This window comes from Pteropus vampyrus, unplaced genomic scaffold (assembly GCF_000151845.1).
Source record: "Pteropus vampyrus isolate Shadow unplaced genomic scaffold, Pvam_2.0 Scaffold99, whole genome shotgun sequence".
Classification (NCBI taxonomy): domain Eukaryota; kingdom Metazoa; phylum Chordata; class Mammalia; order Chiroptera; family Pteropodidae; genus Pteropus; species Pteropus vampyrus.
The window spans coordinates 2,304,723-2,328,774 of record NW_011888880.1 but is presented as its reverse complement, the minus strand read 5'-3'; the positions used below and the strand labels follow the sequence as shown (position 1 = coordinate 2,328,774).

At 37.5% G+C, this 24,052-nt stretch overlaps 1 protein-coding gene across 5 annotated transcripts in view; it reads left to right on the top strand.

Moving 5' to 3' along the window:
* The window catches only part of PDE7A (phosphodiesterase 7A), a 94,115-nt gene that overhangs the window by 58,997 nt on the left and 11,066 nt on the right, over positions 1 to 24,052 (top strand). For 3 of the 5 annotated variants that reach the window (XR_002781423.1, XM_011364589.1, XM_011364587.1), the window contains exons 4-9: positions 9,268 to 9,419; positions 11,197 to 11,260; positions 16,768 to 16,863; positions 18,643 to 18,764; positions 21,934 to 22,065; positions 22,255 to 22,346. Coding sequence is in view for 4 of the 5 variants with exons in the window: in XM_011364589.1 (XP_011362891.1) it covers positions 9,268 to 9,419; positions 11,197 to 11,260; positions 16,768 to 16,863; positions 18,643 to 18,764; positions 21,934 to 22,065; positions 22,255 to 22,346 (658 nt within the window). In the remaining variant the exon portion in view is untranslated. The remainder of the gene's footprint in view (positions 1 to 9,267; positions 9,420 to 11,196; positions 11,261 to 16,767; positions 16,864 to 18,642; positions 18,765 to 21,933; positions 22,066 to 22,254; positions 22,347 to 24,052) is intronic. The other 2 variants (XM_011364588.1, XM_011364590.1) reach the window with 2 other exon arrangements.

The following is a 24,052-nucleotide window of genomic DNA, read 5'->3' as shown; positions in this document are numbered from 1 at the left end:
TGCATCTAAATGGTTGTTATGGTTTTAAGGTGGCAGATACAGCGACTAAGGGCTCCCTCTTGTGGACCATTAAAGCAAATAGTGGTCAAGTCTCACGATCCGAAGGCTTTTCTGTTAAAAACGTCTTTTGTCTAACAGCTGGGTATCGGTGACATCTTTTGGTGTGCCATTTGGATGAGAAGAGAGTCTGTGGGAGAGTTGGGAGGAATACTGCTCAAGATGTTGATTCTCCAGCTCTTTTGTTCCCTTAACCAGTATTTCACGTTCACTTTCTAGTATGAAGGAAAAGCAAGAGAAAAACCTTGCTTCTAAATTTGCCTGCTACCCACATTTTATTTTTTGGCTCAGAGAAGCTAAGAATGGGTGGTTGGAAGCAATTCCCATGATCATTAACACGGCTCATTGAGTTTTGGTGGAGGCTGATTAGTTTGTTCATGGTCGCATAGTGAGGGAATGCGATGTTTTAGAAGAGAACCAGCAGAGCCACCAGCTCTTTCATAGTAACTTGATTAATTCACTGAGCCCTGTTGGCTTTCTAAGCTGTATTGGAATGTAGGTAACCATGTAAACTAGAACAAGCCTGAGTCTTAAATAGTCCTAGCCTGGCAGAATCTGGGCTTTAATAAAGAAAATTTTAGTCTGTTGTGTATTATGCTATGAAATAAATAATGGTGTGTATCACGTTACAGAATGAGCTCATGAGAAAGTATCGACAACGGGGTTAGGCTATGTAATGTGGTCAGAGGGTGAGATTTCTAGTAATTGAATGAAAGTACTAGTTAAGTTCTCATAGTTATCATTTTCTGTTCTAGTTCCCTCTTTTATATGTTCCTAATTACTCAACTTCATATCCTTTTTCTTTAGTAGCCTCTACTTGCTTGTTTCAATGTAAGAATTTCTAATCATCATAGGGGGGAAGAGAATGAGAGTAAGAATGTGTGAGTGTGTGTACAGAGGAAAAATGGAGCAAACCCAAAGAAACTAAAAATTTCCATCTTCAATGATCTCATGCTTCATTCTTGATTAATAGTTACTGATTCCCTAGATCACATTTTTGGAGCTATTCTAGGACAGTTCTGGAAAGCTCTCTAATTTTCTTTTAGAAAACTTATTGTCCAAAACTTATTTTACTTTGTTTCAGAAGCCATTGAAATGTGCTATGTGCTTAATCTACTTCTGAAGGTTTATTCTAAGGGAATCAATGAGGATGTGTTCAAAGATTTAGTTATAAGAATGTTTATTACAGAATTGTTTGTCAGAAAAATAAAGGTTAGAAACAGCCTAAGAGCAGAAAGATTAAATAAATTATGATGATTTCATACCTTAGAATAATATATGACTAGTCAAAATGATGGCACATATGCGTATTTATTGACTTGAAAAAGGCGTTCATGAATTTTTAAGTAAAGAAACTATGAAATGTGTTCAGTAAAAGAAACTGTGTACACCTGCATATAGAAAATAATTCATAGAAAAGTATCTAGAGTGCCAGGCTGTTAACAGTGGTTGTTTCTGGATAGACAAGCCCTCCCAAACAACTTCTTCCCTTTCTCAAATCTAGGTTGAACAAAACAGAAGGCTTAGGGCAGCTCTTCCCAGAAGGGACCAGAAAAGGGATGGATGTTACTCAGAATGACAGGGTAGGAAGCTCTAGGTGTTGGTCTCTCCGCCAAAACAACCATTAAATGGTGGGAATGGGGGAAGAACAGAATCAACCATTTCAGGACTCAGTCCTGATTGGACATGTATGACAATCAAGAGTGCTTGATGAAGGAGCAGCTGCTGTTCTTTGGCGGTTGGTGTGCATGGACCGGTGATCCCCCCCATTCCTCAGCCTTTCTGTCTATGCGGATAGTGCCTCATGTTTCCGGAGTGGCTTGCTGAAGCCAGGGTTGGGCAGTGGGGACCTTGTCCTTGAAAAATATGAAGTTGCATATTTAAGTCGGTCTGGCAGATCCCTGAGGTATAGGTACAGACATTTGCCTTGGTTTGGGCCGTTTTGACTGCAGAGGTCTCACCCATGGCATGTACTGGAAGATTTAAAGAACCAGTACTTTTTTCTCACCCACCCGCTCTCTGCCTTTTGGAGCCAGGCGTTTAAGGAAATCTGTGTCCAGTCACTGGCTGACTGCAGAGATAATGGAACAGGAACTTTAGTGACCACACAAAGGCAAAAATAGTTTGGAAAAGTCACAATACAGATGGCTCCAGCCTACAGTAAAACAAGCAAAAACAGCCCTGGAGAAGTGAGAGATTAGATTTCCAGTATAATCCTCAGAATGTCCAGTTCTCAATTTAAATAACTTAAAAACATACAAAGAAATCAGAAAGTGTGGCCAGCTGTATTAAATGCTCAATGAACCAAAGCCAACCATGGACAGAGAACTAAAGGAAATTAGGAAAGTGTTGTATAAACAAAATTAGAATCTCAAAAGGTAGAAATTATAAAAAGGAACTAAACAAATTCTGGAGCTGAAAAGTACAACTGAAATGAAAAAAATTAAGTAGAGGGATTCAATAACAGATTTCAGCAGGCAGAAAAAAGGATTAGCAGACTTAAAGATAAGATTATTGAAATTATCCAGACTGAGAAGCAGAGAGAAAAAGAATAAGAAATGAACGGCGCCCTGGAAACCAGTGGGGGTTCACTCTGCATACCAGTATATGAATCTCAGGAGTCCTAGCGCGAGGAAGAAGAGAGAAAGAGGCAGAAGAGATACATGAAGAAATAAGGGTGGGAAATTTCCCAAATCTGATAAAGATACGAATATACACATTCAAGAAGCTCAGTGAACACTGAGATACATTTAAAATTTTGAACCCCAAAGACAAAGAATTTTAAAAGCCGCAAGAAAGAAGCAACTTCTAACAAAGAAGGGATCCTCAGTAAGGTTAACAGCTGATTTCTTAGAGGCCAAATGGGGGTGGGGATGATGGATTTCAAATCCTGAAAGGCCAGGAGGTAAGGGGAAGCCTGTCAACCAAGAATTCTATGTCTGGCAAAAGTATCCTTCAGGATTGAAGAAAAGATTAACACATTTCTATACAAACAAAACCTGAGGGACTTCACTACCAGTAGATCTGATCTATAAGAAATACTAAAGGGAGTCCTTGAGGAGGGAATGGAAGGGGTCCTAGAGAGTGACTTAAAGCCATAAGAAGGACGCTGATTAAGATAACTACATAGGTATATGTGAAAGCCAATATTACTTTATTTTTGGTTTGTAACTACTCTTTTATAAATCTATGTTAATGGCCACACATAAATAAAGATAGAATCTGTGACAATAACAATATTAAGAGGAAGAGATGATTGTAGAAGCAGATTGTACATTACTGACATTAAGTCGATATTCAAACTGGGGTATTTAAAGTTAATCATAATCCCCAAAGTAACAACTAAGAAAATAACTAAAAAATATATAGAAAAGGAAAGAAGAGGGAATCAAAATGGCACAGTACAAAAGTCAACTAGATGCAAAGAAGGGCAATAATGGAAGAATTAATGAACAAAAAACAAAACACAAAGCAAATGGCAGAAATCCTTTATTAGTAATCACATTAAATATAAATAGATTAAATTCAGTTTAAAGGCAGAGACTGGAAATTGGGTTAAAAAGATAGTCCATCTGTATGCTGTGTAGAAAGGACTCACTTAAGATATAAGGAGGTTGGAAGTAAAAGAATGGGAATGACATGCAAATAGTAACCATAAGAGGGCTGAGTGGCTATCTTATTGTCAGACAGAGTAGTCTTTAAGTCAGAAAAGGTTACAAGAGACAAGGACATTGTACATTGATAAATGTTCCGTCTAGCAAGAAAATATAAATTAGAAACATACATACATTGAACCACAAAACTCCAAAATATATGAAGCACAGATTGATGGAATTGAAGGAAGAAACACAGTTCTATAATAAGGAGACTTTACGTATTTTCAATAATGAATAGAACAAACAGGCAGAATCAGTAAAGAGGCAGGACTTGAACAAACACTATAATCCAGTTAAACCTATCAGGCACGTGTGGAATACTCCGCACAACAGCAGAGCACACATTCTTAAATGGCCGTGAAACTTTCTCCATTATATAGTATATGTTAAGCCACAAAAGAAATCTTAATAACTTTTTTTTTTTTTTTTTTTTTTTTTGGGTAAAGGGGACTCACCCTGAGGTAGAAAGTTAAGTATTTTACTTGCCACATTTGGCCTGTGATCTGGCTGAGGAGGGGGTAGGTGCAGTCTCCCCGGGCCTAGTTTAGAGAAAGAGCGGGGGCTTGTAAGAGCAGTTTGTCTCTGGGAGAGGAGGAGAGGGCCATCTGGGGAGTGAAGCTCACAGGGCTCCCCTGACCTCTCCTAAGACCTCAGTTCCCAGCCCCATTAGCAACTTGATATAAAGAGTTAGTCCAGGAAAATGCAGCCCATTCAGTAATGATTCTTTAAATCAGAGAAACTGGCGCATCAGATAATTAGATTAAGCGAAAACGGTGGAAGAGAGGAGGACTTAACAGTGATTGAGGAGCTCTTCATGGAAAAGTGTTGTCATTGAACTCATGAAAATTGACCACACTTTCCACTGCTCACTTAAACTAAATGAAGCAGTACTTTATTGTAAAGCACAAATTCAAGAACTCAGGGAAATAATAAGACAACAAAACGTGCATTCAGAATCAGATCGTAGTAGGAGCAAAAATTTAAATATATTTCAGAAATGAGGACATTTGGTAGGAATACAAGATAGAACATGCACTAAACAAGGTCATGAGCATAGTGAATAGAAATGAGAAAAGCAAGCAAAATGAATGGTGGTTAAAATTTGGAGAGAAAGCAAGATATAGCAGACAGGAAAAGGTGTTTCAACATAATAGAATCTCTGAATAAGAAAGCTAAAATAGTGGTGCAGAATAAATATTTAGAAATCGTTCAAGAAAAATTTTTCAGAAATAATAGAAGATTTAAATTTACATGTTGAAAAAGTGTACCACATACCAGGTGATAATGGCCCAGAATGGTTAACATGAAGTCTATCCTAGCAAAGTCCTTGGACTTTAAAGATAAAGAGATATTCTCTGGGTAGCCATGCAGAAAGATCAAGTCACTTAAAAGGGGAAATAGTGGGTTTGCCTTAGATTTGGCAAATCTTAGTACGAGAAGACAACTGACACCTTCAAATAAACTCAAGGAAGAAAAATGAGAGCTACCAACTTTATATTTAGTCAATCTGACTTTCAAGTACAAAGACTGCCAAAAAAAGTTTTAAACATTTAAGAATACGTTGTTTGTGCGATTTGTTTTCATGAGCCCTTCTTGAGGAAATCAGTACAGGACAAAACTAAGCAAATTGTAACTGAGGAAGAAGCCACGGGAAAAGAATTTGAATATTGAATATATTCAGTTCCAGAGCTGAACTTAAAGTGGGAATTAGAGCGAAAGAAAAAAAATAAGTGCTCTGGTAACAAACGTTGGAAGAGGAAAGGGAAAGAAGATGGGCTGTCGAGTGATTTCCTCTCGTGTAATAACAAGAAAATTAAAGGTGATATCTAAATAAGGTGTAGAAATATAAGCATATTTAACAAAATGAAGGTGTTTTTGCAAACTGTAAAATTGTAGCAACACCCTTCAGCAGAAGGCTGGTTAAACAGATGCTGGTTCATTCACAGGATGGAATGCTCTACAGCCTTAGAACGAGGGGTGCTGATAGGCAAGCAAAAAAAAAAAAAGCAAGATGCCGGACAGGCTGTCTGCCATGCTCCTGTTTATGTAAAAGAAATAGAAAATAGGAAAATACATTTGACCAAAAAATTCAGGAAGGATACCCAAGAAACTTTAAGGAAAAGATCATCATTTTAAAGGCGGGCTTGGCAGTCTGTTGGATGGGGACCTTGGTACAGGGGAGGTTTTTTACTGTTTTTCTCTCCCTCTCTCCTTCCCTTCATCCCTTATTTTCTTTTTTGGAACATGAGTGCATTACATATTCAAAAATTAGATTGGTGAAAAAAAATCATATATCCCCTCCCTACCACCCCCCTGCCACACACCCACACACACCACGTTCTGGTCCTGTATTAAGTCTTAGGCATAACTTTTGGTAGTTCTAGTTGCCATCTCTGCAAGTTCTTATGGGATTTTCAGTTCTTTCCAGAACTAAATCATCTCTAGTATAGGCTCCAAAGGCCCTTTGGGTGAAGAAAACACTTTTCTCTAGATGATTTGCTGTTTCATCTGAACAGGTTCTCTGTCCTTTCTTGACTATGAAATAAGCAGTAATTGTTAAGGGTGGCTCTGTCAGTAAGCAAAGGTCTGTTATCCTGTAGTGTAGGTTATTTTTAGAATTAGTCTTACTGGAAGGCATTGGGCTCCTGTGATGAGTGAGCATTACTCCTTGAGTTAATGTCTAATATTTATTCTCAACTTAACGTGGTCAAAGCAGAACTCTTGATAATGAGTCCTAACTTCAAGGCTCTGTGAAAGAGGAAAAAGATATGAATTATGGTTAGTTTTTTTCAGTTAAGGAATATGAGAGACATCGATAACTTGTGACTTGTCAGAAGTCACCCAGAAAATAGGAGTAAGACAGGGGAGGGTACAACTATGACCTTGTGGATGGAGTCCTTACTTCCAGACAATGCCAGCTGTCTTAACCACTGACCTTGAATCCTGCCCTGTTGACACAGGGACTTAGCACAGTAGATTGAGTTGTTGGGATTTTTCTCTCAAATGAGGCTCATTCATTTTTTGGATCTTATGCAGTTATTCTTCCCAAGAGATTCTAAATTTACTTCAAGGATGCATTAATTGAGACATATAATTTGAAAGCAGTGATCCTATTAGTGCTTATGTACGTGTACACACACGATGTCATGTAATTGCCAGTAATAGTTATCTTTCGTGTGTAAGAAAAATCGAAGTCATGCTTGTGACCTTGAACTCTTTTGGGTTACTTTTCCTTATTGAATAGAATATGTATCTTCTGCAACATTCTGTAAAACAATAAAGTACCCTGTAAATACAGAGGAGATGGTGCCATCATTGTATTAATTAGATCCCATCTGCTCCCCATATATTCGTGCCAGTCCCTTCTGTCTCTTCCAGATCTACTCTCTTCTAGGAGTAAGACTAGAAGGGCCAACATTAAATGCTTACATTCCTGCACATTAGCTTTTCTCTTTCTGTATGTATATATGTATGTGTGTATATGTACACACACACACACACACACACACGCACACACACAGACACACAAACACACACACTTTCATCCCAGTAAGGACAGTTTTGAATGGCGTACACTGAACTTTTATAATAAACATAATAAAACAATACTGTTAAGATATTAAAAAAAACTTATGACTGATACTGTGGACACAGGCTTTGTAAACAGACATCTGTGTTTTAGAATCCAGTTGTCACCCTTTATTGGCTGTATGACCTTGGGCAGCTTACTTAATGTCTTGTAGATTCAGTATTTTCATGTGTAAAGCAGAGGAAAATAATAGTATTTTCATGTGTAAAGCAGATTGTTGAGGGCTAAGTGAGATGCTTTTTGTAAAGCACTTGGAACATTGCTTTCATTGAATTAATTCTAGTTCATACATAATCACTTGATATTAATCTTTTTACCATTTTGGTTCTAGTCCTTATACCGTGAGTTATATTGATAAAGATCAACATTTAATTCCATAGTTGTTCAAAATATTTTCTGTTTTAGACTCACTAGAATGAAAAATGAGAGAAGCAAACCCCATAACAGTCTCTATTATTTTATTTCTGACTTAATGCGAGTATACAGGAACCTCAAAACTCATCAAATATTTTGAAAACAGTATGCATTCAACATTTATATAGTATGTTTTACATGTACCTACTTGGTACTGTTACTAGGCTTTGGAATACAGAGATGAAAAAAAATAGTTTGTGCCTCTGTTGGAGGTCATCGTTTATGAAGGAGACAGATAAATAAGCAATTATAATATGATATCAAGTAGTACAATAGGTCTGTGCACAGGGGGCTATTATTACCCAGGGACAGTGCTTCCTCTCTCTCTTAGATGTGGACGGTGCATGTAGGTGTTCAGGTCTGCTTCCCAGGGAAGGTGACAACCTCAGTCAAGTTTGAAGCAAGCCAGAACCTGGAACGTAGTGCATTTTCTTCCAGGCTAAGGAGGTGAAGTTCATTATAAGATAATGAGTAGCCAGTGAATACTTGAGAACAGCATGATCAGATTTGGAACTTAGGGTAATTACCTAGAAGCACCCCTGCAAGCAGTGGCATCAGCATCAATTTCATCATCGTCTACATTGCCACCATTTATTTAATACTTACTATGTATCTGACTTGTGTATGCCTTATCTCATTTAATCCAGCACTCTGAATTAAATATTTTCACCATTATTTTGTAGATAAAATAGAAGAGTTAGGGACTGGACACACGAGAGAAAATATGTTTGATTACCTGGCATTCCACCTGGTGATGCTCAGTTAATGGAAGTTAATATGAGAGAGAATGATTTGTTGATTCTTAGTCTTGATTTTCATGTGTTTTATACTGTGAACATTTCACTGAATTTAGTTTGATTCTAGAATTTAAAGATAACATGTTCCCTACAAGATAACTTTTAACTCAAGTCTATTATTTTGTCTCTTGCTCAAAGAAACTTTGGTCTATTCTAACACTAGAGAGAAAAGTGGCTGTTAGACTTACACATCAGTCTCCAACACGGAAGCCTATCTTTCCTAGAATTTTTCATCCTACAGAATTTTTATTCCTATCCTTGAGAACTCTTACAGGCCAGAAACTGTTTTCCATTCCATTTTCTCTACTTCTAAATGAATTTACCCTAAGGAAATATTTGAAACGATACCTCATTAGGGTTTAAGATGTTGTGTACTTGTTGAAGTCTCATATGTAACTTGGGACCTGGCTTCTCAATATGAAACATAGTTCGAAACTAGATTTTGTCTTTCTGCTTCATAATATGTAGATAGTGTATTGAAACAATAAAGTAAGAGATGATTAGAACACCGATTATTCGTCCAGCCACACTCCTCATTATTAGCTTTCTAAATGCTGTCAAAGTTAGCCACTTACCCCTTATTCATAGTTCTTTAATTGAAAATACAAATAAAGCACCTCTTCTCTCCTAGAAATGTGGTGTGGTATAATGGTTAATTTAAAAAATGTATTTGTGTATAACTAGAAAAGGATGTTACAGAGATATGAGATGTAGTCTCATCTTGCTGTACTCACCTTTTACACCTTTATTTCAGCTCAATCTGAAATTGAAGTTTCTGTGTCTGCGAGGAATATCAGAAGGTTACTAAGCTTCCAGCGATACCTGAGATCTTCACGCTTTTTTCGTGGTACTACTGTTTCAAATTCCCTAAACATTTTAGATGATGATTATAATGGACAAGCCAAGGTATGTATAGCTTTTTCAAGAAAACGTTAATTTTCTTGATGAGTTTAATGAATACTTTTTTACCCCATATGGTACTGATTAATAGAGCCTTTTTTTTGTATGCAAAAGTTATTTGAGCCCATTTTTCAGGTTTTTCCTTTAGAACAGCTGTTTATTTTATGATTAAGTATTACAGAGCAAAGGAAATTTCTGAAGTAATTATAAATAAGTGAAAATGTTTTATTGTAATGTTAAATAACAGGTAGATCAGTAGAACATTAAACTGTAAGATCATACAGACTATTAGCGCTAGGAAGAATATTATGGATTATCTGATCTAAAATCTGTATTCAGTAGATAAAAACGATGGCCTAACGAGCAAAAGACACTTGTTTGAGCTCACGCAATTCATGTAGAGGTAAATTAACTCAGGAAGTTAGGTTTCATGACTTTCAGTCAAATCGTTTATAGTCTCTTTTATCAGTGAGATATTTTGAGGATTTCGATGTTTCTTAATTAAACCCAGTGATTGTGAGCATTATTTTCTCATGTAGTTTGAAATGTCTTAATGAAGGTGAAGGTTAGATGAGCTTGTTTTTGACCAAATGAAGATTTTTAATAATCTTGCATATCTAATACTTCTAAAATTATTTTTTATTTAATATTTATAGGCCAGACTTTGAAATTTGTGTAGATAGGGCTGGAGTACCTTTATGATGACATTAAAATGAAAAAAATTGCTTCCCTGTTTGATAAAAGAAATCCATGAAGAGTGTTCATGGTTTTTTGAAATCTTAAAAATTTCGCAAGGTCTGCTTTTTTAGAATGCAAATATTGGTCTGTGTATGGTTGTTAGTACTATCATAGTTAATCTCTACTAGTAGTATCTTGCTGTTGCTTACGTCGATTTATTCATGAATGTGTATAACAACTTTGGGATACGATAAAACTTTTTTCTTAAAAATAAAGTCCACAGATTTTTCAAGTTACAAATATATAGTGTAAAAATGTAATCTGTTTGTTTCTCACGGTCAATGTGGGATTTATTTGCGTGACTGAAATACATACCTAAAAATTAATGTAGTACGTGCTATTAATTATTTTATAAGGATGCTTAAAGGATATAAATAAATACCAATAAGTTGAGAGTGTTTCTTAAGGAAATGAATAACAAATAATTTAAACATAGTATAGGGTAGATGTCAGGTGCCTAGGATCCAGAATCAGACCACTTATTTTAAGATCCCAGCTCTGTTAACTTTTAGCTGAGCAAGTTGTTTACTTTTTGCCCGTTTCGCCATCTGTAAATGAGGATTGAAAACAATGCCTACCTGACAGCGTTGGTGTGAATAGTAAGAGTGAGTAAAGCACCTTTAACAGTACCAGGAATGTAGTAAGGACTCAGTTACTATAACTTATTTTCACTTGACTTTTAAAATCTAGTGTCTAGACCATGCAACATTTGAGCCACACTCCTGTGATGTTCAATTATGTTAGAGTTCTTGAAAGTTCATGGGACTATAGGGTTAAATTGAAAGCAATAGTAACCTTACCTGTACATTCATTAATTGGACAACAAAATAATATTTGTTTTTTTTTTAAATAGAGTTATTTCTTTTAGACTTTTTTTTTTGGAGCCAATTGGAAAGGTCATGATTAAACGGACAGTGATATTTAGTGTTTTTTAAAGTAAATCAGTCACTTTCCATTTTCATTAACTTCTCCATGAACTATCTACAAAAGATAGAGAATGTTATTGAAATTAAATTACAGTAGGAATGTTTGGTTTTCATTTCAGTGTATGCTGGGAAAAGTTGGAAATTGGAATTTTGATATCTTTCTATTTGATAGACTAACAAATGGTAAGTGAAGAATTTGACTTACTCAAAGTAATGTGTTCTCCAGACTGCCACGTTGATGGCACAGCCGCTGGTGGATTGTCACTTTCACTTACTTGGGTTACCAGCTCACTTCTTTATGACTGCTATATAAGCCTAGAGAATCAGTCTTATAATTTTAGTTTTTGATTATTGTTCTTAGCAGTAATCAAAAAATCATCGCCAGCGCTTGGCCATTCCTAATTAATGCTACTATTATTCATAACCTAAGTGAACATTTTTATCTTCTCGATTTTTCTTTTTTAGTTTCTTTTGAATTGTGGCCATTTACAGTGACATCTGACTCTATTCCCGCTTTGATAGCTGCACATGTGTGATAGATTGATGACCTTTCGAGAGAGATCCTCCAGCTTAGTGCTTCTCTGGCTTTTGTTTCTCTGCACACTTGAGAGAGAGGGCAGGTTGCGATAAGTAGCATGGCTCCCTCCAGCACTGCCCTCCTAGAGGGGGCTTATCAGAATCTACAGAGTTATGGGTGGTTTGGGGAAAAAAACAGGTGATTTTGTTCTGGTCCCCTCCCCCACTCCCCCAGTTTTGTTTTGGGGGAGGGTTCACATTTCCTTATTCTCCTTGGGAACAGGAGCAGTTTTATATAAGGTAAAATTTTTGTCATAAAATTTTTGTCATAAAAATTTGGTGGTATGTGTAATTCAACGAGACTTTTGCCCCTTTTGTCTAAATCTTAATAAATTAAGCATTTAATTTATTAAGAGTATACTGAGAGGAAGTCGGTTCTGACAGTTCAGAATGAAATAAATGCGTGGTTCACTGCTGTGCTCGGAAGGCACTTTTTTCTTTTTTCTCATTTTACTTTGGAATGAAGGTCCTTTCGCGAGTAAGCCAAATATAGAAAATACAGCTTTATTCATCTGGAGAATCAGTGTGGGTCCATCTTTTCAGAATCACTACTTTATTCCCTCTAAGCTGCGTGACATGCATAGTGAAAATACCTTGGTCATCACCTCTGTCTGTCTGCGCACAGTTAACAGAAAATCGATGGATCTTAGGCAAAAGTGTAACGACGGTGAAGTTTCCCTATCGGCAAAGCCTCCCTCCCACTCCCCTGCCTCTCGTTTCTCTCCGTCTCTGTTTCTCGCCTTTGCGCTGGGGGGACTGACCGTCGTCTTCCTCTCCCTGCCCACTTTTTGGCTGTCCACACAGGCTCAGCTGTGATATCGTTTGCACTGTTGTCCTTCCCGTCTGCCTTCCCCTTTTTGAAAATATAGGTGGTGAAGTATCAGGTGGCTCAGCTTCTTCTAGATCTGGGAAACTCCCCTTTCCCACCTCAACACAAATATGGCTTTAGGTTGTTACCTCAAGATAACACAAATAAGGCAGTGCTACCCTTACTACCTGCAAGAGCTCACAGCCTATTCTTAGTCCACTGGGACATTGATCACTCACTGAAATGGTTGGTCGATCTCTAAATTTTATTTTTTGAAAGTGCTGGTCGAGGCGCTTGGTGATGAAAGCGGAGGTTGGAGTGTGCAGGGCGGGCGGGAGTAACAGGCCATTAGCCTTCGTTAAATTAACACTTTGCTTTCCCTTCAGTCACTCACTCCTTTTTGTAGAGACGATGGCTGAATGGTTTCTTCTTTAGGGTTGATGTTAGGAGTTAGTAAAAACCACCCATGGTTAGCTACCTACCTGTGATTTTATAGATGGTGGTAAATGTTTTCAGTTTACTACAGCCACCCAGAAGTTACAGGAATTCTGTTCATGAAGAGCTGCTGTTGAGAAACAAATGGGCAGAAGAAAATTCCTTTAATGTGGCATTATTTAATCACTGCTTTCCTTTCAAAACCACTCAGCCTGAAATGAATTCTGGATGATATACATACATGGTATCCAGGTGTATAGTTTTCCCTTCTTGCTTTTGCTCCAGTGCCTTCTGCGTTGCTCACTCTACTAATTTCCCAAATGATATTGCAGGGGAGGCAGGGAAGAGGCAGAACTCAGTGATCGCCTCCAAGACAGACGGTCCCCGCTTGTTGCTGCAGGGAGGGAAGTAGTTACTGTCTGGGAGGATATATCTGATGTTTCTTTTTCAGGAAAGAGAGTTAGGTTATGTGAGATAGCAAGATATGCTTGTCACCGCTGAAAGCTACCTGGCATGTGAGGAGCTTCATTCCAGGCCTGTGTGGTGGAGGTGGCTCTCTACTGCCACCTGCCGTCTGGAGTCACATTCTAAAAACTGTCAAGGGCCACAGCACCTTAGGCAGTTCTGTCCTTTGATATATTTTTATGAGGGTAACTTTTCTGTAAGTACAGTTTTCTTTTTCAAGAGTGTCTGTTTTCACATAAAATAAGTTCTTCTGTGCTTGTTTCTTGTTTAACGCATCAACTAAGCAGCACTTGTTTTGAAATGTTTCATTGATTTGTGTTCTTATTCACTGGTATTAAAATAATTGGTATCTTATAAACTGAAAATGAGAAAAAATGTTACATGCGATTTTTCATTTCGATGTGGATTGCACACTTTAATAGATCGGTTCTCGTCAGATTCCTGTGAAGTCCTTGATGGAGGACATTACTTGTGCTTTTTACTGCTGTTTGCTTGGGTTCCAGAGGAGGGTATTTTACTATCAGATTGCAGCTTTCTTAAAACTTATTCTAGACCCTAGAAATCGGTAATTTGTTTCATTAGGTTTGGAAAACGATTTGGGGAGAACCCTATCATAACCTAAATATACAGAATGTATATACAATTTTTTTAAATTGGGATATTATTGACATATAACATTAGCTTCAGGTATACAACATAACGATTCGGTATTTGTATATATTGTAAAATAATCTCAGTAAGTCTAGTTAACATCTGTCACCATACTCTATTACAAAATTTTTTTTTCTTGTGATGACAACTTTAAGGTCTACTCTCTTAGCAGCTGTCAAATATCCAGTGCAGTATTATTAATTGTAGTCACTATGTTGTACGTCACATCCTTATGACTTATTTATAACAGGAAGTTTGTACCTTTTGACCCCTTCACCTATTTTACCCCTGCCAGCCCCTACTTCTTACATCCACCAGTCTCTTCTCTGTATTTACAAGCTTAGATTTTTGTTTTTAGATTCCACGTAAGAAAGATTATATGGCATTCGTCTTTGACTTATTTCACTTAGGATGCCCTCCAAGTCCATCCATGTCATCGCAAATGGCAAGATTCCCTTTTATGGCTGAGTACTATTCCGTGTATGTTTGTGTGACATTTTCTCTATTCATCCATTGATGGACACTTAGGTGCAAATATCTTTTCAAATTAGTGTTTTCATTTTCTTCAGATAAATACCCAGATGTGGAGTTGCTGGATCATATGGTAGTTCTATTCTTAATCTTTTGAGGGACCTTTATACTATTTTCCATAGTGGCTGCACCAATTTGCATTTCCAGTGCACAAAGCGTTCCCTTTTCTCTACATCCTCTCTGACACTTTTTATTTCTTTTTGATAACGGCCATTCTGACAGGCATGAGGTGGTATCTCATTGTGATTTTGATTTGCATTTCCCTGGTAATTAGTGGTCTTGAGCACCTTTTCATGTGCCTGTTGGCCTTCTGTGTGTCTTCTTGGGAAAATGTTCGGATCCTCTGCCCATTTTTTAATTGGATGGTTTGTTTGAATATACATTCTGAAATATTTATGTATATTCCCAAAGAAAAGTTGGTTGTTACAACAGTAATAACAGAAATATAGCTTACTTTTCCACAAATGCTTCCAAACTGCACAGGCTCGTGTTTGTACCAGTACAGCATTTTTAGGATTTGAACGCATTTTAACATTTAATTCCTAAAAATAAAAGATTTGAAATGTTTTTTTCTTTCCTTTTGAAGGTGACATGTCAGGTAGTTTTTTAAAAATCAAAAATTTCTCTGGGGTTGCCACAGCCTCTGCAATGTTACTCATGCACATATTGTTCCAGTTAATTTACTTTTTGCCTCAGCCATGGGCTTCTGTTGACAATTGTTTAGGCAGTTTTAAATAATGAGTTTAGTCCAATAGTTTTTTTATAATCCTTCATAAATATTATTACTGAAAAATTTCAATGTGGGACTTGTTAGGTCTTTTATACATTTTTGGGAGAATCACAGATTTCTTTTAGAGAACACTAGAATCGTGTTTCTGGTATTGTATGAGTGCTGGCTGTAATTCCGAGCTCATACCCATCTAAAACACAGTTACTTGATATTGTGTTCTGGAGAGGAAATCTATAAGACTTTGGGAAATACAATGGAAGGTTTAAAAAACCTGGAGAGTTGTACCTTGGAAGGGAAAACCAAGCATTATAAAAATGGTGGTTTTTCTAAATTTCTGTGCTTGGTATGACTCCAGTTGTCAGTGACAAAGGAGTGGAAATTGAGAATGAAGATGATCCCCATTGCATGTAGCAACTCTTTTGGAGAACTTTGCTGTATAGGGGAATAGAGAGGGTGACAACTGTAAGGGCCAGGAGAGTCAGAGATCCTTGGTTGTTTCAAAGATGAGAGAATCTCAAGCATGTCTGAGTGCTGATGCTTACTGAGATAGGGCAGGAGGGTGGGAGGGCTATTTCGATTCATGGGGCTGGCGGTGGGGCATGGGTAGATGTATCTGATGGACCGAGGACGATCCTTGAAAAGCTGTGGAAGGGTAGAGGGATTGGCTTTTGAAAGAAGGGGAAATTTGAGGACTTGTATTTTTATGTATGTGAAGTATGAGGTTGTTGAGAATGAGGGGGTGAGGTGAATAGAATGTGAGTATGTTGAAAGTTCAAGAAGAGGAGAGAAGGCTTGAAAATAAGCATTTTGTAAAGTGAAAGAGCCTTTCACTAGAAAAACATAATAAGATTGCTGGATAGTGTTGACTTTTCATTTATAGCGATAGAAATCTGCCTAGTTTTATGATTTTAACCCCCCCCCAACCCCCAGTAATTCTCAGATTTTCTGCTGCAAGTATAGGAGAGGCAGGTGATTGAGTTCAGAGTTTTGATCTGGAGAAGGTCATTGATTCCTCCTACCAGCCCTGTATGTTTCGGAATGATCACAATGTCCACCTAACAAGACTGCAGCCAAGGCAGTTTGCTCTGGAACATCGCTGTTCAGCTAAAGCAAGGTGGTGGGGGGTGTTTAGGAAGAGCTTGAGGGCAGCCATGTTTCAAGTGCTTTGGGAAGTTGACTTAAGCTTACTGTGGGACAATTTTCAAAGTTTTCTATTGATTTTAATTATTTCAGTGTCTTTAAAAAATCAATCTATTAGAAAATGTTTATCTTCCTGTTACTTGGTTGTGAAGAAACGAAACAAAAAAAATTTTTTTTCTTAGAATAGAAAAAAGATGCGATGTTTGAAGTTTATAACTAGTAAAATAAGATGTAAATTTTAAAAAGTAGGAGTTAGTGCTCTATGTTGTATATTCAAAACCCATATTTGGAAAACAACGCAATTATGTTAGCTACTGATATCTCTTTTTTTTTTTTTTTTTTTTTTTTTTTTAGGAAATAGTCTAGTAAGTTTAACCTTTCATTTATTTAGTCTTCATGGATTAATTGAGTACTTCCATTTAGATATGATGAAACTTCGTAGATTTTTAGGTAAGTGACTTTAACCCATTTAATAATAATAAGATTTATACAGGAACTTTAAAAAATTGTTTATCAGTTAGCTATTGCTCTTAAACAAACCACCCCAAATTTAGCGACCTAAAACGACATGCATTTATTTAGCTCCTGAGTCTGTGGGGTTGTTGAATGCTGCTTCTGGTCTGGCTCAGCCCGTTTATGCACTGCAGTTGACAGTAGGTGAGCTGCATGGTGGCTTTGCAGGCCTCAGCTGGAACCTCATCTGGAACACAGGGCCTGACCTGGCTGAAGCCTACATGGTCTCTTAGTAGATGACAAGGAGACAGGGGAGTTAGGCACCATGGTAGATTCACACTAAAAACAAACAAAAGAAATACGTATGTATTTTATAACAAGCTGAGCTCGTTCAAAGAGCAGTGGCCAGCTTCTGAGAGCGCCGGCATGCCCAGGCCCCTGGCACCTGGGTTAGCACTGGCCGGCGCTCGTGCCCGCTGTGTCCTGGTGGCCAGAGTGAGTCAGGTGGAGATAAACTGCCCCTCCTGGCAGGGGAGCTGCGGGGGCTCAAAGCCACGGGAGGCCCTGGGGAGCTGGGGCAGTTTTGCACTCAGTCTCTAAACCGGCCACAGCTTCCCGACAAGTACGACACAGTCTCTGTGCTTTTCTACATTTTCGAAGGCTAAAACTTTAAAAGATTGGGTGTGTTGCACTTAGGTCTCTTATTTTGACAGGAAATGTTAAAATTACTTCAAATATGTTTAAATGTACATGGTAATATTTACTTAAGTCTGCTCTGCTAAGAAAGACGTTGAAGTTTTTCACTGAATACAAAGAAATATGTTAGAAAAAAATTAGTAGCATGAGGATTCTTTCTTCAAAAGAAGAAAATAATATTTTCTTTCCTCTTAAGTACCAAACTAAGGTAAATTTATTACCTTAGTTTTGAGAAAATTTTAATGCACATTTATTTATAATTTGTATGCCTGTGGTATTGTACTAATATGTAAACCATACAATGCATACAAAAAGACTATTTTAAATGATAGGATCAAAGTAAATACAGAATTCAAATGCTTTTTCCTCCTCACCAATGGGTCGTAGTTCACCGCCTTGGGGGTGGCCCGCTTTACTTGGAAGTCACTCGGTTTTAGGTGCTGGTGCCGGTCTGATGGCCGCAGGGAGAGGGCTACCTCCAACCCTGGTCCACTTTTCCGTGATAGCTTAACACACACTGAGCGGAGAAGGCAGGATTAACGGGAGGTCCATCCTGCTGCTGAAAAACGAATTGCAGATCCGAAACTCACCTCACTGATGTCGCACTCATAGGATCATTTTTATACACCCCAATACTTAGACTGTTTTAGCATCATAAAGATTTTTGTTCACTGATGAATTTCTAGCACTACCTAGAAAAGTACATGGCAAAATAAATATTTGTTATACTGCTTTTTATTAAACTGAGAGACTCTTTTTGTCTCAGTTTAATAAATCTACTTAAAAAATTTTTTAATTAAAGAGAGTCAGGAGTTTTACAAAACAGTAGTCACATTTTAAAAGGCAAAAGAAAATTAAAATACACTATAATTTTGGCATGAATACTTTCTCATGAAAGTTACAAACAAGTTATAAGGTAAAATGACATTCTCTAGGTATACATGTGAATTGTGAGGTGATTATCATCTCTGAATCTGAACAGTTAGCTCGTAGCCACATGAAAAGTATAAGTGGAGAACTTGTAATCATCACAATTTTTGTGTTTATTTATACATGCCTCCCATTTATATTTAAATCTAGGGTCTTTTTTCTTTGCTGCAGTTATGATTCAAGAAGATTACCACAGTCAAAACCCTTACCACAACGCAGTCCACGCTGCGGATGTCACCCAGGCCATGCACTGTTACTTAAAAGAGCCTAAGGTGAGACGGCGACATTTACAGAAGGTTCCTTTGCTTTATTTTCAGATACTTTTCCTTAAGTTAGTGATGTGACTCAAAATCAGAAGCTTTCTTCACAAGAATGAAATCTAGCTTGATCGAGCTTCCAAGCGCAACAACGGGAGATGTGGGGTGCTTGCTGAATGAGCACCTGGGGGATTCCAAGCCAGGGCGAAACCTCAGACACTGTGTCCAGACATTCAGCATTCACGCTGAGCCCATGAGGGCAGGGACAGCACTAGCCCAGCTCAGTGAATGAGTAGGGAGACATGGGAGGGGAAGCAGGAGGCTTTCGAAGACTATTCGGGTTGTGGTGTAAAAGTAAATCAGGCAAGACCAGAAACACAATGCCTGTCAGGAGCTAATGCAGTGGCCTGAGCTAGGCCGCAGCCTTGGGGGAAGAGAGGGGTGGATGGTTTCTAAGATCTCGTGGGAACCCGACCAGGACGTGGTGTCCGGATGCACTGGGGGAAATGAGGTAGGGAGGCGGGTTGTCGAAGACTGCCTGGGGCAGTCGAGTGGGAAGTGGAAGTCTTGAGAGGAAATGCAGAAAAGGGAGCAAGTTTGCGGGTGGGGCTGGTAGAGATGATGACCCATTTGAATATGTGGAGTTACAGGTATTTCTGTGATATCCAAATGAATATCTGTCAAGTAGTGGGATAAGAGTCTGAAGCATAGGTGAGAAATTAGAGTTGGAGACACAGATCTGGGAAGCATCAGCTGATGGGACTGAACGCGGTGTTTGCCCGTGGACGCGCCTGTCCCCGGAGCGTCTCCGATCTCATCTGCGCATGCTCAGCCCTGCTTCCGAACTCTCCTGGGGACCTCAGACCCGGCCAGAGGTCAGGGGGCTGCAGGCCAACTCAGCCAGTCTGTGCCAGTCTGTGCCAACTTGAGAATATAGCCCTGTGGTTTCCAGTCTTCTGATTATTCAAGAGTTTGTGGAATATGTGAAAATACCCCAATTTTTAAAGTAGATATATATATATATACTATGACTTAAAAAAAAATCTATATTGTCATATCATTTATATATAATAACAAAATGTATACATTTTGTGTGTACAGTTTTGACAAATGTATACTCCCAAGTGCTTCAAATTTTAAATTAAACTAAAAAAATCCTCTGGGCCAAGCTTGAAGCCTCTGTTTGAGAGTCTTGTGGGAGAAATTGATAAGTAATCACCATACCGCCAGGTAAATGGAGTGATAGAGGTAAGTGCCTCTTTCTGAGGGATGCGGAGGTGGTTAACCTGGTCCACGTGTCTTTGACGGCTTTTTCCCTCCAACCTCCCGCTGGCCACACTCCACCAGAAGCACCGGGCAGGGCGAGAGGGGCAGAGGCGTGCAGGGCAGGGAGGGGAGTGGATAAAAATGAATAGAAACGCTGTCTTAGCCTGCAGCTCTGATAGTACTTATTTTAAACACTTTTCATTTCATCAACATATTCAGTGAACTCTTAGTCAGAGCTTCAATTAAGGATATAGGTAAAATCACCAAGCCCTAAAATGAAACAACTCTCTTCTCCCTTATTATAGTTTTCATTTAAAAGTAGAATCACTCAAAGTCTTAAAAGTGAACTCTAAAAAAAGCTTTAAGGTTTTAAGGTATGTCTGTCCTTCTGCCACTTGCCCTCTGTTTTAGTTGGCATAAGAATGCAACACTTTCACAACTTGCTCAAATCATTCCGTGTTCGTAAGCTACCCACAGCCATGCCCACACGTTTATTTTTTGGGTAGGGGAGTTGCTTTGCGTGCAGGCTGCTCCGTGTAGTGTTCCTCCTGATCAGTATGCAGAGCTTTAAACAGTTTGTAATTTTTAAAATGCTTTTGTATATCTTCAAGAGGAAGTAATTTCTTCATCTTCTCCCCTTCACTGAGCTGCTCCATGTACCAATTACAGATAATACAAAAAGGCATCCTCTCCTTTCAAACAGCTTATAGTTTTCTAGGGAATTCAAGCCCTTAGTGATTTATTTTTTTCCTTCAGAGGTGAATGACACAGCATGGGAAATGATCCATTCTGGCATAGAAAGAAAATATTTAGAATTTGAATCCTAATTTATTTTTTATCTCATATTTTTAAAGATTTCACCCTTGTTTTATCAGGCGCAGTATACGTTAGCTCAGCATCATAACCTATAGGTACGCTTACGACGGTGACGGTGTGTTCAGTTTTTACTGTTAGGGCACCAGGTCATACAAGTTTAGTGAGCGTCACCCGCACGGAAAGCTGAATAAAAGTATGCTCTGCCCAGTGTTGTTACGGCAGGACACGTGAAGCGCTGCGGGCACACAAGCTGGTAACTTGCTCGGGAGGGAACTGGAGGCCAAGGATAAGGGACGGTGAATAGAAGTTGGCCAGAAAATGACAGGTGATTTATGAAACGCAGGTGATGTGCTCAAGGTTAATTGTTTTTGATAAAACTTTCAATCACATAATCAACTTTTATTGTGATTATTGTATCAAGCAAAATTAGAAATGATTATTGAGAGTAATATTTAAAAGGTTGCCTTTTCTGACATGCCTCAGTGTGTACACTGGTCTGAACGTGTCCATCTACTAGGAGAGGATTTTATTACAGACTTGACGTGAACTTCTCTGTGATTTCCTTAGTAGCCTCCTTAAATTAGGACCTCAGAAATAACCTTGCACTTCAGATTCTTATTTGAAATCCAATAACCAATTTGTTGATAAATAAACACCTTTAGTCTTCTAGTAGATTATACCTTTAAAAATCTGTTGATAGATCTCATGTTAAGTAAACATTACCACAGTGATTTTTTTTTTAACCTCATATAGGTCTTCTCTGTTTGGGAGTAGCTACAGTAATAAAAATCCACAAACTATGTTTGTTTTAAAGCCATTCTTTCTCAGAAAGGTGGTTTATACTTTAGCTGCCATGTTAACTAAGCTTGTTCGAATGCGGCAGTGCGAGGGTGGGCGCTCTGAACTCTGTGTGCTCAGGTCAGGGACTGCGGTGACGAGGCAGCACGTGGCGGGCGCTTGGTGGCTTTGATGAACAGTCTGAAAAACACGAAGTGGGAGGAGACTGTCAACACTACCATTTGGGGCCAATTCAAAACTGTTGTAATGGTACAGAGCAGATTTCAGATATGTCTGTAATTAATTTTTCTTTTGTCAACTCTAGCTTGCCAGTTCTGTAACTCCTTGGGATGTCTTGCTGAGCTTAATTGCAGCTGCCACTCATGATCTGGACCATCCAGGTGTTAATCAACCTTTCCTTATTAAAACTAACCATTACTTGGCAACTTTATACAAGGTTAGTGCAGTTTTATTATCAAAATATATTCTTGCATTCTAGAAAATGTTACACGTTTTTAAGACATGACAGCGGTAAACAAATTCTCAATAAATGTTAGAATTTTAACCACATTAATATTTTTTTCATCAAAATCATTATGTTCAGAAAGAAGCTTATTAAATAACTCAGATATGCCCTTTTTTGTAGAATACCTCAGTACTGGAAAATCACCACTGGAGATCTGCAGTGGGATTATTGAGAGAATCCGGTTTATTCTCACACATGCCATTAGAGAGCAGGTAGGTTGAATTAAGGCAAATTTAGTTTGCTATGAACTATGGAAATTAACTTGGTAAAATAATTTTATAAAGTTTTAAAAATTACATTGTTCAGGTGTTCCACAGTTTTCAGTTTTTGTTAAATTTAATGGGTAAATTATACAAATTTATATCAAAATTTTAGTAATTTAAACCTATTCTGCATTATAGTCAATATTTTGTAGTGAATTATTAGGAAAGATCATTCCATATATTTGAGTACTGTAAAATTAACTCCAAAAACACAGTGGGTCAGTCAGTTTACTGCTCATTTACGTAAATAGTATTATGTATTTCCATTTTACGCTAATCTGAATAAAACCTTAAGTTGTAAGTATAAGATAGAAAGTAAACAGTCTGTGTAATAAATGGATTGATTAAAATCTGTTTCAGGAAGTTTTCAAAACTGATAAGTAAAAAGAATGCTTTGTATCCTCAGTAGCATAGTCCTGGAGTCACATCTGGAGCTATAGGAGACAGTAATGAATGGAAAGAACAGAAAATACTAATTTTTTAGAATAGGTTAATAGTAAGGAGGCCATTTGAAAGCCTAATAAAAAGCATTAACGTAAGTGAGCTCAATGTGATGGTGGTTAACATAATGTTATGTCATTGGTCCGTAAACAAAAAGCCTTTAAAAATGAATGCCTCAATGAGAAAGGATGCAGCTAGTGGTTACAAACCATCTAATTCTAGAAAAAGGTGAGGCATAAAAATATGTTTGGGTATTAAAATTTAAGTTATTGTCATTGTTCTTTCCTTTTTCCCTTTCATGATTTAAAACAACTTTATTTAAAAAACAAAACAAAACAAACAAAAAAAAAAACTTAAGTGTTTTATGTAATGACCATAAGAAAAAAGCTGGACTTTACTTTTCATTTTTTTAAATCTTTATTCATGGATACCATTTGGAGATATGACAATACTTCTGGTAAGTAAAATTGTTTCTTGCTGTAGTACAAATATAAAAATTGCTTAAACCCTACAGTGCTTGTATATATAAATTCTTTTCCTTAAAGTAGATTTAAAAGTTTGCTTCATTATTCACTTTTTATCATGTTTTGTACTTTATGATTGAACCTGTTGAATTCTCAGATTTAATACAAATAAAAACTGAAAATAAGGAACACTACACAATAGCATTCTTTCATGTTTTCTTTAGGGTTTGTTTTATTTAATATTTGATATTGTGAGCTGTTACTCTATTGACAGCTCTTTACTGATCATTATACAAAGATAATGTTTACTACGGCCCATTTAAACTGAAGGCAAATTTTTCCCTCCTGTTATTTGAGTTGAGACAGTTTTTTATATTTTATGTATTTGTTATTTATATTAACATGTAACCTTTTCCCTTCCAGAAAATTTGGATGGACATGTAGATAACTGATTGATTCTTGAATATACATATACAATTTTATACAGCTGTCAACTACCTATACAACTGTTCAGCTATACATATAATTGAATCTAAATTTTATTAAACCGTTTGGTGGAATTTCATCAGGATTTAATCAGGCATCTTAGTTAAAATGTCTACAGGAGAGAGTTGTTGAATGGGCTCTTCCTCTATTTGAACCAACCTTCTGCCTTACAGATCCTCAGGCACCAAAAAAAAAAAAAAAACCAAAAATGAAAGCTGTTTGCCCTCAGCACATCCCAGCAAAGGATTTTCTCCAACAATATAC